This window comes from Anolis sagrei, chromosome 2, assembly GCF_037176765.1.
Source record: "Anolis sagrei isolate rAnoSag1 chromosome 2, rAnoSag1.mat, whole genome shotgun sequence".
NCBI lineage: Eukaryota > Metazoa > Chordata > Lepidosauria > Squamata > Dactyloidae > Anolis > Anolis sagrei.
The window spans coordinates 175,040,904-175,058,739 of NC_090022.1; the positions used below are offsets into that span (position 1 = coordinate 175,040,904).

At 41.1% G+C, this 17,836-nt stretch overlaps 1 protein-coding gene across 1 annotated transcript in view; it reads right to left on the reverse strand.

Annotated features, from left to right (window-relative positions):
* SMC1A (structural maintenance of chromosomes 1A) overlaps positions 1-17,836 on the reverse strand; it is a 49,347-nt gene that overhangs the window by 17,314 nt on the left and 14,197 nt on the right. Inside the window, exons 9-17 of the mRNA XM_060763235.2 lie at positions 17,513-17,720; positions 17,008-17,193; positions 15,389-15,568; positions 9,730-9,876; positions 4,856-4,993; positions 3,078-3,194; positions 1,016-1,122; positions 750-891; positions 474-619 (exon numbers count right to left, since the gene is read on the reverse strand). Of these exons, the coding sequence (XP_060619218.2) occupies positions 474-619; positions 750-891; positions 1,016-1,122; positions 3,078-3,194; positions 4,856-4,993; positions 9,730-9,876; positions 15,389-15,568; positions 17,008-17,193; positions 17,513-17,720 (1,371 nt within the window). The remainder of the gene's footprint in view (positions 1-473; positions 620-749; positions 892-1,015; positions 1,123-3,077; positions 3,195-4,855; positions 4,994-9,729; positions 9,877-15,388; positions 15,569-17,007; positions 17,194-17,512; positions 17,721-17,836) is intronic.

Below are 17,836 nucleotides of genomic sequence, written 5' to 3' on the forward strand. Positions count from 1 at the left end.
CCCCCTCAACGGTTTTTGTCCCCAGAGTATACTTCCCCACCTGTATGAAGATCTATATTTATGATCCTGTTCTTTTATGAGTTTCTCCCTCACAAACAATCTGCTCCATCCCTGTCTCATCCTGATTTTAGTATTTTTAGTATCTTAGTTTTTACCTTGCACATGCGGCCCACTCTTTGTTATGTTATTTTATTGTGTATGATTTTGCTTTATCGTTTTTTGTACTCATATGTTACATGTATTTTACTGTGTTGTTACTGTATTTTGGTTTCATTTTATTGCAATATGCTGTTGGGCCTAGCCCCATGTAAGCCACCCTGAGTCCTCATTGGGGAGATGGTGGCAGGGTATTAAATAATAATAATAATTATTATTATTATTATTATTATTATTATCATCATTATTGTTATTATTATGTTGGAGTTTAGGGAGCAGAAGAGTTCCAGAGGATGTCCAAGGAAACCATGACTTACTTGTTGGCTCCTCCCAGCTTCTTGCGGATCTCCTCCATTTCATGGTTCTTGTCATTCACCTCAGATTTTTTGGCCAAATGCTGGTTTTTCAGGTCCTGCAGCTGTGCCATGGTCTCATCAATTATCTTCATGTGCCTTTGCTCCTCCTAAGCAAAGGAGGAAAGTGGAGATACATTGTTTGGTCCACGACAGGCTCAAGTGCTCCTTCCTCACCTTCAGATCTTGGGGATCCCACCCTACTTAAGGATAACCTTCCCATCTTGGCCTCTCCTGTACCTTCTTGAGCTTTTCTATTTCTGTGTCATCCTTCTTGACCGTCTGTTCCCACATGTGCACTTTGTCCTGATCTTCTTTCAATTGGTTCTTCTCATAGTCCAACTGGATGCCCAGTCGAGTCTTCTGATTCTCAAACTCCAGCCTACAGAGGGATGAGGAAAAGTTGGGTACTTTATCCAATTCTCTTTCATCCCAAACATCTTCAGGATCCTTCAGACTATTCTATTCAAAGTGGGGTGGAAAAAAGAAAGGAATGGGACCAGTACCTTTTCTTGGCAATCTCATTTTGACGTTTCACCTTCTCTTCTTCGAACTCCCTGATGTTTCTTACTCCAATCTCCTTGCAGAACTCCTCAAACACCTCATCTTCTACCTAGAGGAAAAAAGGGAGAGATTACAAATATATGAGGGGAAGTCATAGGGAGGAGGGAGCAAGCTGGTTTTCTGCTTCCCTGGAGATTAGGTCGCAGAACAATGGCTTCAAACTACAAGAAAGGAATTTCCATCTGAACATGAGGAAGAACTTCCTGACCATGAGAGCTGTTCAGCAGTGGAACTCTCTGCCCCGGAGTGTGGTGGAGGCTCCTTCTTTGGAGGCTTTTAAACAAAGGATGGCCATCTGTCAGGGGTGATTTGAATGCAATATTCCTGCTTCTTGGCAGGGGGTTGGACTGGATGGCCCATGAGGTCTCTTCCAAATCTATGATTCTATGATTCTATGACATTAGGACAAAGATGTGGGATGGAGTGAGGTGGAACATAAAGGTTTTTGTGCATCACAACACACATTTCTACCTTCAAAAAGGAGCCCCCGGTGGCTCAGTGGGGTGTAACCCCTGTGCTGGCAGGACTGAAGACCGATGGGTCACAGGTTTGAATCCGGGGAGAGGCGGATGAGCTCCCTCTATTAGCTCCAGCTCCTCATGCGCGGACATGAGAGAAGTCTCCCACAAGAATGATAAAAACATCAAATCATCTGGGCGTCCCCTGGGCAACCTCCTTGCAGACGGCCAATTCTCTCACACCAGAAGGGACTTGCAGTTTCTCAAGTCGCTTCTGACATGACAAAAAAAAAAACACTTCAAAAAGCCCCTTCCACATTGACTGGTCTGCTGTGAAATCCACTATGCAATGCAAAATATTCTGGGGTTTAATCTAAGCATGACACCCAAAGAAGTCCTCTCCTGTTGTTAAAGCCTTACATCAGGTGAAATGAGTTGTCCATTTAGTCTATTGCTGTATTTCTTCAATTGTAACACAACATCAATTGTAAGACGCATCCTAATTTCAGTACCACCAGCATCACCAACAATACAAAAAGATACACCTGCGATTTGAAGACGTATCCCATTTTTAGAGGAGAAAAAGCTGCATCTTTGAATTGAAGAAATACAGTATTATCAATTCCAACAATAGTGCTCTGCAGGATCTCAAGGATTTCATAACCCTTGAGTCCTGGTAAGAAACACAAGAGACTGAACCTGGAATGTGCAGTATGAAAGCATGTCCTTTGTTAGGGAATTATTGTCGCTCTTCGTGTTTAACAAGAGTATATTCTGGAATGCACCCAATATATACTCTGTACATTGTCTGGGAGGGTAAGATAATAATGGGAGGATTTATTTTAAGTCTGCTTATTCTCTATTAAAAATCCAATGCTTAAAAGAACACAGACAATTGAGCGAAACTTCCAAAGAGCCCTGGAGTCACTCCTGCTCTTCCTGTTGCCATCAGGCACCGTCATTGAACACAAGTTCAAAACCTGGGTTGTTGTAGGTTTTTTAGGGCTATATGGTCATGTTCTAGAGGCATTTTCTCCTGACGTTTCGCCTGCATCTATGGCAAGCATCATCAGAGGTAGTGAGGTTCCAAAGAGCCCAGGAGCCACTCCTGATCTTTCTGTTGCCATCAGGCACCATCCTTGAACACAAGTTCAAAACCTGGGTTGTTGTAGGTTTTTTCGGGCTATATGGTCATGCTCTAGAGGCATTTTCTCCTGACGTTTCGCCTGCATCTCTGACAAGCATCCTCAGAGGTAGTGAGGTCTCACTATCTCTGAAGATGCTTGCCATAGATGCAGGCGAAACGTCAGGAGAAAATGCCTCTAGAACATGGCCATATAGCCCGAAAAAACCTTCAACAACCCAGTGATTCTGGTTATGCAAGCCTCCAACAATACAAGTTCAAACCCCCTTTCTTCCCAACCTCTGCCAACACTGCACTTCTCCCCAAAATACCAGCATGCTACATATTTTTCTGCCCTTCTAGCTTTGTCAGTTTTCTCCATTCCACCCTAGTCTAGCTGTTCTTAGTCTGGAACCACCATACCTGGTTCATTTTCTCCTTGAGGTCCTTCATCTCACGCTCTCTTCCCTGGATGATGCGCTTGATGTCATTGATACGGGGTCCAAAATTAGCCAGTTCACTTTCCAGCTTGGATTTTTCCTGTGGGGAACAGTGTTACATCAGAGTCAGGGTAGAAGGTATAGTGTATTGGATCCTCCTTCCTCTTCCTTTTCTAAATGAAAAAGCTAATTCAAGTTCAGTCAAGTTCGATCAAAAAAAGGCTCAGCATCATAGTGGACGAAACGACAGCTCCCCCTGTGGCCAAATCGAGCAACCTCCTGAATCTGGTGGAAGAACTGCTGAATGGCCTCTATCTATCTGTATGCCTTACATGTAAAAAACGGCATTGAATGTTTGCCGTGTATATGTGTATTGTGATCCGCCCTGAGACCCCTTCAGGGGGAGAAGGGCAGAATATAAATACTGTAACTAAATAAATAATAATTTTTGAAAATGGCAGAACAGGGATTTCAGGGTTTTTATGAGTGATAATGTGGGAGCAACAGAGTTCATCTGCATGCTAAATTAGCCTCGTTGTTATTATTGGTTGTATTTAACATAATAATAATAATAATAATAATAATAATAATACTTTATTTATATACTGCTCTCCGAGGGGACTCAGAGCGGTTTCCAGGTAACATCACAAAACATACAAAATAAAAAAACAACATAACCATAAGATTAACAAAACAAGATAGAAGCATAAAAATTGTCGCCATAACACACATATATTAAAAGAATCCTGCCTGTTCAAGGCAATTAAAATTTTTTAAAAGGCCGGGCCAAGATTTGTACAAGCCCAAAAATTCCAGGGGCCCCGGGAATTAAGTGCAATGCTATGGCAGGCAACAATAATATTAGGTACAAGTCTGTGGCTGTTCATTCCGGGGCCGATCAGAGGAAAGAATCTGGGTAACTGGTAGGAAGAATAAGGCCGTATTCGACAATGTGTAGGGCTGAGTTAGAACTGGACATTTTCAAAGGTTTGTTGAAACCACCAGGTCTTCAAGCTCTTACGAAAGGAGGAGAGGGATGGGGCCTGTCTTATTTCCCTTGGAAGGGCGTTCCAGAGGCGGGGGGCCACCACTGAGAAGGCTCTCTCTCTCATCCCCACCAACCGCGCTTGAGACAGTAGTGGGACCGAGAGGAGGGCCTCCCTGGAAGATCTTAGAGCTTGCGCTGGTTCATAGAAAGAGATGCGATCGTGGAGACAGGAGTGGCCTGATACCTCATCTTTCTATTAATGAGCTTACGGTAGCATACATGGCTCATCCTTCTCATTTAAACCTCACAACAACACTGTGGAGCTGTAAGAATGACTGCTTCAAAGTCACTACACTTAGTAGTGGAGTAAGAATATGTACCGGTATTTCTCAAGCCCTAATCCAAAACACTAACTAAACAACTCTTTTTTTCAAATATATTCATTTTTCATTATTAAGTAAGAGTTTCCTTGTAGCACCCCAGTAGAAAAAAGCTAGATTCATAGGATGTGAATACAGGTAATACAAATCTTTTTGCGCATGTGTTCACATTTTCAATCACTGGGGTTCATGGTTAGCCAAGTGGATTTTGATTTTGCTCAAGACACCAAGCTGAAGACAGACAAGCCTCTTCAAGCACCTTTTGCTTAAACCTTCACCTTTGTTCAATGCTTGGGGAATGCTTAGCCCCCCAAACATTTCTCACATACCTTTTCAGGTCTGCTGAAGAATCTGGTGGCTTGAAAGCCAGCTGGCGCCAGTAGGACACTTTACCTGGAGATTGAGAGCCAGATGGCGGGTCTTGGTTTGCTCCAAGTCACTCTGGGAGTATTTCAGCCTCATTTGCAAGCCATGAGCCTGGGATTGGACCTGGCGCAGCTCTGCCTCCTTCCTCTTGGCCTTCATTTGCTCCTGGGATATTTAGAGGAATGGGGAGGAAAAACACCTCTGAGTAAGAAGATAAATTTGTTGGTGTGCTGTGGCCAAGTCTAAGAAGAAGCTAGATGCCTAGAATATATGATGAAAGAGGAACCCTAACCTTTTCTCAGAGGGCTGAATGGCAGCAAAATGAACAATTCCTAAGCAAGGATTTTAAGCATCTGGCTTTGGGTCTTAAAGAATCACTGAGACATGAAAACACTTCAAAGCAAAAATAACAAACTTTTATGGCAGTGGTTCTCAACCTTTCTAATGCCGTGACCCCTAAATACAGTTCCTCATGTTGTGGTGACCCCCGACCATAAAATTATTTTTGTTGCTATTTCGTAATTGTAATTTTGCTACTGCTATGAATTGTCACAAAAATATCCGATATGCAGAATGTCATAAATATCATTGTCATAAATTGAACATAATTAATGCATAGTGATTAATCACAAAAACAATATGTTTGGGGGAGTATGGACAACAGATTATGGTATTTGCAGTACCTTCGACCAATTTACTCTGACCCCTCGCCGGATGTTGAGAGTGCGCGGCAGGCAGGGCCTCGCGACCCCTCCGAAATGGCCAGATGACCCCCCCTGGGGGCCGCGACCCCCAGGTTGAGAACCGCTGCCTTATGGCATCTTAAAACAGGGTCAGGGAAGTCTGTTGTCTGTGGGTGATTTGGACATCCCCCTTGATAGGCTGGGGGAGACGGAGCTAAATATCAAAGCATTTTGGGGGCCAAAAGCTCCCTATTCCTGGTTTAAAGGGCCCTTGCATCACCAATCTGAAAACTCAGGATAAAGCAGGCAAGACTGCATTTAATATATCACAGATCTATTTTTCAGCTTGGCCATAGGAGACAACAAATGCCTTTGGAGAGTAGCCATACTATCATACACATTTGCTCCCCCTCAACGTTTTTTTAAAATCCCCAGAGTATATTTCCCCACCTGTATGAAGGTCTATTTTTATGACCCCGTTCCTTTATGAGTTTCTCCCTCACAAACAATCTGCTCCATCCCTGTCTCATCCTGATTTTAGTATCTTTAGTATTTTAGTATTTTATCTCGAACATGCGGCCCACACAATGTTATTTTATTGTGTGTGATTTTGCTTTAGCTTTTTTGTGTACTTATATGTTGTATGTATTTTATTGTGTTGCTGTTGTGTTTTGGTTTTATTTTATTGTAGTATGCTGTTGGGCTTGGCCTCATGTAAGCCACCCCAAGTCCCCCTTGGGGAGAAAGTGGCAGGGTATTAAATAAAATATTATTATTATTATTATTATTATTATTATTATTATTATTCTCTTTAGAAGTTTGACCGTTTTGGTGATTCTGGTGCACAGTTCTTCTCGCGATGTATGCATCCAGAAGCATGCTGGTTATGAAAGAACACATGCATGCAAATGTTCCATTCTATCAATTATCCCCCGTTGGAAAATACATTTTCATAAATAACTAGCTGTACCCGCCAAGTGTTGCTGTGGCCAAACTTCCCTCCCTCTTTCTCTCCTCCTTTCTTTCTCTCTTTCCTTCCTTCCCTTTTTTTCTTTCATTCTCTCCTTCCTTCCTTCTCTTCTTCTTCCCTTCCTTCTCCCAAGTTTTCTTTCCCTTCTCCCCTTTCTTCCTTCTCTACCTATACTTGGACTGCAACTCCCAGCAATCCTCCTGATCGATCGATCTATCTACCTATCTATCTCTATCTAATCTAGCTATCTGGAGGATTGCTGGGAGTTGCAGTCTAGGAATAGGAAATTGGAAATATGCAGGGATTCGGATGCTCTCAAAGAAATCCAAGGAGAAGACAGCTTGCAGCTTGGAAGCAGTGCATTTGGATCATCCTCCTCTCCTAAAGGGCCTGGTCTAGGGGATGATGGGAGCTAAAGCAGAAAAAGAGTGTGCATTTATTATATTGTGTGTTTTGTTTGCCAGGAGGAGTCGTTTTGCGCATGCGCTGTAGCATCTTTTTGCTTTTTTTGGCTTTTAAAGTCTCTTCTGTTGTGTTTTTCAGTGTTTTTATGAGTGATGGTCACTTGTTGGCCTGATAGGTGTCTTGTGTCCAAATTTGGTGTCAATTTGTCCAGTCGTTTTTGAATTCTGTTAATCCCACAAACGAACATTACATTTTTATTTATATAGATGTTCAGAAAAAATAATAATCATGTGATGAATTGTGACGAGGTTCTGATTATTACTATATTGCTGGCTTGGACTTCTGGCAACCCTCTATAAGCCGCAATCACCGACAGTCCCGTTCAGGCCTTGCAAATGCAGGGCCATGGCTTCCTTGATTGAGTCAATCTATCCGCAGTGTGGGCTCTCTTTTTTCCTATTACCTTCCATTTTTACTGAACATTACTGGGGTTTTTTTCACCCCAGTGAGTCATGCCATCTCATGCTGTGTCCAAAGGACAACAGTTCCAATTTAATCATTTTGGCTTTGAGCAAAAGTCCAGGCTTGATTTGCTCTCAGATTTATTTATTTGGTTTCTTGGCAGTCGATGGTATCTGCAGAACTCACCTCCAGCACCACATTTCAAATGAGTTGGTTCTCTTCCTGTCAGTTTTATTCACTGTTCGGTTTTCACAAGAACAAACAGAAATCAGAAATGCTGTGCCAATTACGCTTCTCAAGGCCCTTCCACACAGCCATATAACCCAGAATATCAAGGCAGAAAATCCCACAATATCTGCTTTGAACTGGGTTACCTGAGTCCACACTGCCATATATTCCAGTTCAAAGCAGATAATGTGGAATTTTATTCAGCTGTGTGGCAGGGGTCTCACTTTTGTATTGAATGAAGACTAAGGGCTCTTCCACATAGCCCCATATCCCAGAATATCAAGACAGACAATTCCACAATACCTGCTTTGAACTGGGTTATCTGAGTCCACATTGCCATATATTCCAATTCAAAGCAGATAATGTGGGATAATGTGGGATTTTATTCAGCTGTGTGGAAGGGGTCTCACTTTTGTATTGAATGAAGACTAAGGGCCCTTCCACATAGCCCTATATATGAGAATATCAAGGCAGACAATCTCACAATACCTGTTTTGAACTCGGTTATCTGAGTCCACATTGCCATATATTCCAATTCAAAGCAGATAATGTGTGATAATGTGGGATTTTATTCAGCTGTGTGAAAGGAGTCTAATGGCCCTTCCACACAGCCTTATATCCCAGAATATCAAGGCAGACAATCTCACAATACCTGCTTTGAACTGGGTTATCGGAGTCCACACTGCCATATATTCCAGTTCAAAGCAGATAATGTGGGATTTCATTCAGCTGTGTGAAAGGAGCCTAATGGCCCTTCCACACAACCCTATATCCCATAATGTCAAGGCAGAAAATCCCACATTATCGGAGTGTGGACTCAGATAACCCAGTTCAAAGCAGATATTGTGGGATTTTCTGTCTTGGTATTCTGGGATTTAGGACTGTGTGGAAGGGCCCTAAGATACAAAATAGGAAGGAGTTGCAGATGGACATTCTCATAGGAAAGATGTGGGATACTTGTGTTCAGCACAGCTTCTTCACTCCCTTGAGGAAAAAAGCACCCCACCCTCTCTGGGGGGGGGGGGGTCCAATGTATTTCTCACTTTATCCTTTCACTAGCCGCCCCCTGCCACGCGTTGCTGTGGCACAGTCTGTGTATATGTGCTTTGTGTGTATATGTGTGTTTGCATATATTTATGTGGTTTGGTGCATGTATTGTAATGTGGGGTGTTTTTTTTTTTGGCTTTTTAAGTCTTATGCTGTGTTTTCCAGTGCTTTTATAAGTGATGGTCACTCATTGGCCTGATAGGTGTATTGTGTCCAAATTTGGTGTCAATTCGTCCAGTGATTTTTGAGTTATCCTAATCCCACAAACAAGCATTACATTTTTATTTATATAGACTAGCCGTCCCCTGCCACACATTGCTGTGGCCCACATGGGGGTTCTGTGTGGGAGGTTGTATCGTTGATGGGGTTCAGAATGCTCTATGATTGTAGGTGAACTATAAATCCCAGCAACTACAACTCCCAAATTTCAATATGCTATTTTTCCCAAACTCCACCAGTGTTCACATTTGGGCATATTGAGTATTCGTGTAGAGATTGGTCCATCATTTTTTGAGTCCACAGTGATCTCTGGATGTAGGTGAACTACAACTCCAAAACCAAAGGACATTGTCCACCAAACCCTTCCAGTATTTTCTGTTGGTCATGGGAGAACGGTGTGCCAAGTTTGGTTCAATTCCACCGTTGGTGGGGTTCAGAATGCTCTTTGATTGTAGGTGAACTATAAATCCCAGCAACTACAACTCCCAAATGACAAAATCAATTTTTTTTGAGTGATGGTCACTCCTTGGGTTAGTACGTGTCTTGTGGTCAAATTTGGTGTCTATTCGTCCTGTGGTTTTTGAGTTCTGTTAATCCCACAAACTAACATTACATTTTTATTTATATAGATTATGCAGTTTGAAGTAATTTAGATAATGTTAGAGATGAAATTTCCCAGCTAAGCACACTTCTATTCTTCAAGAAACAGTTTGGCCACCATTTTTTTCTACCTAAGGGTCTCCTCCCATCTTTATGTTCTCGCAATACCACAAAGAGCTCTATGCGTGCATGCAGGTAACATCAGTTAGCTTTTCCCCATCTCAAAATATCTAAAAGCACAGCAGAAGTGAGCAGGTTGTACTGCAAGATTCAGCAGCAGTCCTGACCTTTAACTCCTCCGTCAGTTTCTCTTTCTTCTCTTTCAGCTTGTCCACAGCCTTTTCATCCCAGCGTCTGGCCTTGGCTTTCAGGTCGCTGGCACCTCCTGAAATGACCCCTGACTTCTGGAAAAGGGTTCCATCAAGAGCAACAGTCTGCAGCAGAAAAAAAGAGGAATATTACATCAAAGGAAAGGCTTGGAAACAGCTATGAACGACAATTTTTGGAAGAGGGAAGCATCCTTCTTTGAACTGAGGCAAGAATGGGGAGCCTTTAGTTCACCATCTGTTCTGATCTGTACTGAAATAGAAACTGGGTGGCCTTACACATGTTCCTGACCTGCAAACAACAGTATTTGATACTGCGAAATGGCTCCTTGGAGCTGCAGCCCAACTTTATATGGGGGACTACATAGTCCCCATCCCTGATGTGAAGAGAACTGCGGTCAAGAGAACTGCAGAAGCTGTAGTGCAAAATATTGGGAGAGTCAAAAGATCCCCAGCTATAGACTACAGAATAGACCAGGCTGAGAGTATTTTGCAAATCTGTGCAAACATAGTAACCAAATGCAGAAACTGAATGCTGAACATCTCACCATACTTCTTTAAAATAATATTGATAAATTTTCCCGACAAAGATACATAATATGGATAAGAGTTGTTCAGAAAAATGTTGGAGGGGTTGCCAAGAAAGTGGTACGTATATCAACATGTGGTGGCAATGCAAATATGTACAGAGTTTCTGGGGGAAAGTTATAGTAGAAATAGGAAGTATTATGAAGAAAAAAATTAATATAAATCCAGCGACTATACTGTTATTTACAATACAGATGAATAGAAGGAAAATGAAAAGAATCCGATAACAATGTTGTTAACGGCTGCAAGGCTACTAATAGCAAAATATTGGAAAGGAGAGGTGGAAATTAAGATAGAAGAATGGTACAAGGAAATTTGGAAATTAGCAATAAATGACAAATTAACATGCAGTCTAAAGGTTAAAAAAAGCCTAAGGAAGGATAATGATTTTGAAAATATATGGAAAATATTTATTGAGGAAACATTAAGGAAAGAAGATGGGAACCAACCCCCACCAGAAGAAATGAGGTTCTGGTGGGAGCATAACGAAAAGAAGAACTCTGGAGATGGGGAGCACACAGGGTAGCACAACTGGGTAAAGGAAAAAAAGTAATTATATGAATTATAGAGATTGTTTTTGTAATAAAAGGAATATAAATGCAATAAAAATTATTAGGTTTTTTTTTAAGAAAAAAAAGAAGAGAACAAGTTGAATTGCTGTAAAGAATCTGGCTTAAAGAAAAGAATGAAGTAGTTTTTGTTAAGACGTATACATCTTTATTTCCTACTCTTCTTTCACTATATTGTTCCACCTCTTTTTATGTATATAACATTTTTTGTGGTTAATAAAAATAGTATTGATAAATTTCCAGCTGCAACTACTGTATAAGCAAATGTTTAGTGAGGTAAAGGTTACCCCTTGACATTAAATCTAATCGTATCTGACTCTGGGGGTTGGTGCTCATCTCCATTTCTAAGCCGGAGAGCCAGCTTTGTCCGCAGACACCTCCAAGGTCATGTGGCCGGCATGACTGCATGGAGAGCTGTTACCTTTCCGCTGGGGCAGTACCTATAGATCTACTCACATTTGCATGTCTTTGAACTGCTAAGTTAAAAACTGCTGGTTTTTCTGATGCGCTTTTGGAGAGTAGGCATATTATCATACACAGTTGCTCCCCCTCAACGGTTTTTGTCCCCAGAGTATATTTCTCCACCTGTATGAAGGTCAATATTTATGACCCTGTTCCTTTATGAGTTTCTCCCCCACAATCTGTTCCATCCCTACCTCATCCTGATTTTAGTATTTTTAGTATCTTAGTTTTTATCTTGCACATTGTTATATTATGTTATTTTATTTTATTGTGTATGATTTTGCTTTATCATTTTTGTACTCATATGTTATATGTATTTTATTGTGTTTTGTTTTACTTTATTATAATATGCTGTTGGGCTTGGCCTCATGTAAGCCGCCCCGAGTCCCCATTGGGGAGATGGTGGCGGCGTATTAAATAAAGATTATTATTATTATTATTATTATTAGGTTGGCAGAAGCTGTAGCTACCACTGACCTTTTAGTCAGCAAGTTGAGCAGCTCAGTGGAGTAACTGGCTGCGCCACCAGGGATAAATTTATTCAGTTTACATTTTGATAACAAAAGGATAATAAGAGTTTAATTTAATTAGCTTTTCCTGAATTATTAAGTGTCCCGAAATGCAGTTACATTCTGACTTTGAGTTTCCCAAACCATGCTCCTCCAGATGTTTTGGACTTCAGCTCCCACAATTCCTAATAGCTTGTAAGCTGGCTGGGATTTCTGGAATCTGAAGTCCAAAACACCTGGAGGAAGGACGGTTTGAGAAACATTGTTTGAAATGCAGTTCTGAAGTCAAAATTTCCATGCAAAAAACAGAAAATGTGGGAAAGTATGTTATTTTCACTAAAGCTCAAAAACGTACGGGATAATATTGATTGTATAAATGGGAATATTAGGCTAAACTACACATACATGCACACATAAATGCATACTAATTTTCCTGTAGACATTAAAACAAAACAAAAAAAACAGATGTGGTAATAGAATAAGAAAAATTTAAGTATGGAAAAAATGAAAAACTGTAAGTGCTAGATTTGCTCATCCTGGTTCGCATAATCCCAAAGGAAGGAACAGAATAAGATTCCCACTAGGAAGACCTCAACGTCTTTTATGTATTTATTTATATGCCACCCTTCTCACTCCGAAGGGGACTCAGAGCGGCTTACAATATATATTTTCATACAATATATTATATTATTAGCATAGTACAATATCAGTATTATATATTACTATATTGCACTATACCATTATATTGTAATATTATTAGTAATATTACATGTAATGTAAATATATAATTATAATTATAATATTATATTATTATTACTAGTATTATATTATATATTATATTATATATTATATTATATAGTAATATATAGTATTATATTTTGATAATATGTTCCATTTTCAGTTAGCAGAAACCCAACACATTATGCAAAGTAAATGTCAACACATTTTTTTTCATTTGTATACATTGATACAGGTGATAAATTTCAAATTTCTTGGCTTGAGAATTTGCATGAGACCTTGTTTGTGCTGTAGATGCGAGAGGACTGGCAAAGAAGCAGAAAGGTATTTCTTCAAACTCATTGTTTTAATGTATTTATATCTGTTTTAATGTAGGTTAATTGTATTTTATGATGTGTATTGTTTGGCACTGAACGGTGTCTGCTAGTAGCCGTCCTGAGTCCCTCTTCGGAGGCGAGAAGGACGGGATAAAAATGCTCTTAATAAATAAATAATAAGGTCTATAGGAAGGACAAGAGACCTCTTCCAGAGAATTAGAAACATTGGAGGTAATTTTCAGGCAAAAATTGGTATGATAAAAAACAAAGATGGCAGGGACCTAACAGAAGCTGAAGAGATCAAGAGAAGGTGGCGAGACTATACAGAAGATCTGTATAGGAAGGATAACAATATCGAGGATAGCTTTGACGGTGTGGTGAATGAATTAGAACCAGACATCCTGAGGAGTGAGGTTGAATGGGCCTTAAGAAGCATTGCTAACAACAAGGCAGCAGGAGATGATGGGATCCCAGCTGAACTGTTTAAAATCTTAAAAGATGATGCTGTCAAGGTGATGCATGCCATTTGCCAGCAAATATGGAAAACACAAGAATGGCCATCAGACTGGAAAAAATCAACTTATATCCCCATACCAAAAAAGGGAAATGCGAAAGACTGCTCAAACTTCCGTACAGTTGCCCTTATTTCTCATGCCAGTAAGGTAATGCTCAAGATCCTGCAAGGAAGACTCCAGCAATACATGGAGCGAGAGTTGCCAGATGTTCAAGCTGGGTTTAGAAAAGGCAGAGGAACGAGAGACCAGATTGCCAATATCCGCTGGATAATGGAGAAAGGCAGGGAGTTTCAGAAAAACATCTATTTTTGCTTCATTGACTATTCTAAAGCCTTTGACTGTGTGGATCATAATAAATTGTGGCAAGTTCTTGGTGGGATGGGCATCCCAAGCCACCTTGTCTCTCTCCTGAGGAATCTGTACAAGGACCAAGTAGCAACAGTAAGAACTGACCACGGAACAACAGACTGGTTCAAGATTGGGAAAGGCGTCCGGCAAGGCTGCATCCTCTCACCCAACCTTTTTAACTTGTATGCAGAACACATCATGCGATGTGCGGGGCTGGATGAATGCAAAGCTGGGGTGAAAATTGCTGGAAGAAACATTAACAACCTCAGATATGCAGATGACACCACCCTGATGGCCGAAAGCGAGGAGGAGCTGAGGAGCCTTCTAATCAAGGTGAAAGAAGAAAGCGCAAAAGCCGGGTTGCAGCTAAACGTTAAAAAAACCAAGATTATGGCAACAAGAATGATTGACAACTGGAAAATAGAGGGAGAAACCGTGGAGGCCGTGACAGACTTTGTATTTCTAGGTGCAAAGATTACTGCAGATGCACAATGTGGCCAGGAAATCAGAAGACGCTTACTTCTTGGGAGGAGAGCAATGTCCAGTCTCGATAAAATAGTGAAGAGTAGAGACATCAGACTGGCAACAAAGATCCGCCTAGTCCAAGCCATGGTCTTCCCTGTAGTCACCTACGGATGTGAGAGCTGGACCTTAGGGAAGGCTGAGCGAAGGAAGATAGATGCTTTTGAGCTGTGGTGTTGGAGGAAAGTTCTGAGAGTGCCTTGGACTGCGAGAAGATCCAACCAGTCCATCCTCCAGGAAATAAAGCCCGACTGCTCACTGGAGGGAAAGATACTAGAGACAAAGTTGAAGTACTTTGGCCACATCATGAGGAGACAGCAAAGCCTAGAGAAGACAATTATGCTGGGGAAAGTGGAAGGCAAAAGGAAGAGGGGCCGACCAAGGGCAAGATGGATGGATGGCATCCTTGAAGTGACTGGGCTGACCTTGAGGGAGCTGGGGGTGGTAACGGCCGACAGGGAGCTCTGGCGTAGGCTGGTCCATGAGGTCACGAAGAGTCGGAGACGACTGAACGAATGAACAACAACAAAAGGTCTATGGGCCAAATCCAAACTGCCAAGTCATTTTACGTGGCTCTCCAAATGCTGGGCTACAATTCCTGTATTCTTCATCTTTAGACATTATTATTAGAACTGATGGGAGTTGTGATGCAGTAACATTTGGAAGGCTGAAGTTTGTTCTGTGCAGGCTGGACAGTGGGTTTTGGATTTAGATAAAAGGCTTGTGGATATGAGGTCTGACTTCAAAATGTCATTTAATCTTTCTCCAACCTCAGAGCCATAAGTGCTGTTGGGCTGCAATTCCCATTCTCCCCAGTCCACATGGCGGATCATCAAAAGTGTTGTTAAATCACATCTGGGGACCCAATCTGGGTAAAAACTAAAGAGTACCAAACAGTATGTCAAAAATTATAGTTGGTTCTCTGTATACACTGATTCTCAATCCACAGATTCAACGACCCTTTGAAAGCAACCATAAGGCTGATGTGGCCCTCCAGAAAAATGGGCTGGACACTCCTGGTTTAGAGAGATGCAAGGCAAGACCATCCTGACCTTGTGACGCTGGTGCCCCCCAAAGGCGATGCGACGGGCATCCTCTACGTTGTCACACACAAGGGCATTCCCACAAGCATACTGCAGGGCCTTTTTAATGTGAGGAGGCTCATAGCGGATGACATCAATCACCAGCTTGGCTCCCTTCAACTCCCGGAGCTTTTCATCTGTGGGCTTCACCTGGGAAAGAAGGGAAAAATAATGTCAGGCTGGGAAAATAAGAGCTTGCAAGTTAACTTGGTACAAGTAACAATGTTATCAGCATATGTCATTCTTTTTGTGGCACCTTTATTTTGAAAATAACACAAAAAAATATCAGCTTTATTCTCTTCTCCCTCATACGCAAGAAATGCTTTTTACTTGCGAATTTGAAGGCAGTACCACACAATGGATAATATGAGAGGGTTTTAAAAATCTATTTTAAAATTGATTTGTTAAACTTACGAGTAATCGTAGCAACAAACTACTCTTTTTAACAAACACAAAAAAAAAAAAATTAATGAGTGGGCAACTACCACAACTCAGAAGGCCACAAGACCTCTATGCTGGATTCAGAAGAGTTGTTTTTGTTTTTTGTTTTTACTGATGTGTTGCTGGGCTTGACCTCATGTAAGCCGCTCCGAGTCCCCTTGGGAAGATGGTGGTGGGGTATAAATAAAGTTTATTATTATTATTATTATTATTATTATATCATCATCATTATTATTATATCATTATTATTATTATTATTATTATTATTATTATTATTATTTTAAACTATACTAAAAAAGTCTCTTATGTCTTCTTGGGGCTGTGGAAACAACCATTTGATGCTGCACATTATATTTGTCAGGAAATACTTATTTTGGTTACAGGGTTTTGATAATTGAGGTGTGCATTAGATTTGATGGCGCATTAGACTTGAGTGAATACGGATACATTTTTCCTTTCACACAGGTGCATTTTTAGCTGTTTCTTTTAACTGCTGTAGATCTCCTGATAATAATAATAATAATAATAATAATCTTTATTTATACCCCGCCACTATCTCCCCAAAGGGGACTCGGGGGTGGCTTACATGAGGCTACACCCATCAATACAGAAAACATAATATAACACAAAACAAGAGAAAATCAGTAAATAAAATAACATAAAACACAAAACCAATGTAAATATGCAGCACAATAATATAAAATCAAAACATTAAACCACTAAAAATTAGATAGGGCAGTGCAAAATATCAGGAAGGGGATCTGGGGGATAAGGTAGGAGTATAAAGTGCTTCTGAGGACATTTTATGCAGAGTTTGGTCAGGGATTATCATATATTCAGTCATTGAAGGCACATTGGAACAGCCAAGTTTTCAGGCTCCTCCTAAAGATTTCCAAGGTGGAGGCTTGCCTAATATCTCTGTGGAGCAAATTCCAGAGCCGAGGGGCCACCACAGAGAAGGCCCTCTCTCTCTCGTCCCCACAAGTTGCGCTTGCGATGAAGGCGGGAGCGAGAGAAGGGCCTCTCTGGAAGATCGAAGAGGTTGTGTGGGTTTGATGAACTGAACTGGGAAAGTAAATAAGTAAATATAATATAATAATAACAATGACCAAATTTTCCTTAGACCACACCAGCAATATTTTCCCCACCTCAAGGTAATCCAGGGGCAGGAAAGTCTCAGGCTCCCCTCGCTGCTCCTTAATGTACTGGATGCAATCTCGGCCAGTCTTCTCTGAGTCAACTATGATGGCGTCCATGTTCTTTCCCAACACCTTGGTGACAGCTATCTGATACTTTTTCTGAGTGGGTTGGCAAAGGTCAATTAGACGGCCATACTGTGGGAGGCAAAGAAAAGAGTGAGGCGGTAATCCCCAGCTTCCACACATACATCCTAAAATACACATCCCAGATGCAATATTTATTTATTTATTTATTTTTATTTACACTATTTCTAACCCGCCCATATCAGCCTGAAGGCGACTCAGGGCGGCATACAAGTCGGCACAATTCGATGCCATATATAAAATACAGACATTGATAAAAAGCAAAAAAGAAACATTACATTTAGAAAGATAAAAACAATGAATAATAAAAAATTTAAAAACGATGTCCTCTCCAATATTTGCTATTGGCTTATTCACAACAGCCACGTACCACAGAGCCAGGGTAGAGGCGCTTGATGCTTTCCATTATCTCAGCCTTGCGCTGCTGCCGGCTGCTCTCCTGCCGATCAATCCGGGCATCCCCCAGTTGCTCCATGACCTGGTTCAGCTCCTTGTTGATTTCATCAATTCGGCGCTTTGCCATCTCTACTTCTTCTGTCAGCTCTCCTTCCAGCTTCTTTTGCTCTTCCAAGGACTGCCTGGAAAAGAAGGAGAAGGAGGAATGTGATAGAGGTTCATCCCATGTTCCCTAGGAGCTCTGTCCTTGAGTGTTCAGGAGAAGAACTCCAAGGGTGTCCCCTTTTAAGCAGACTTT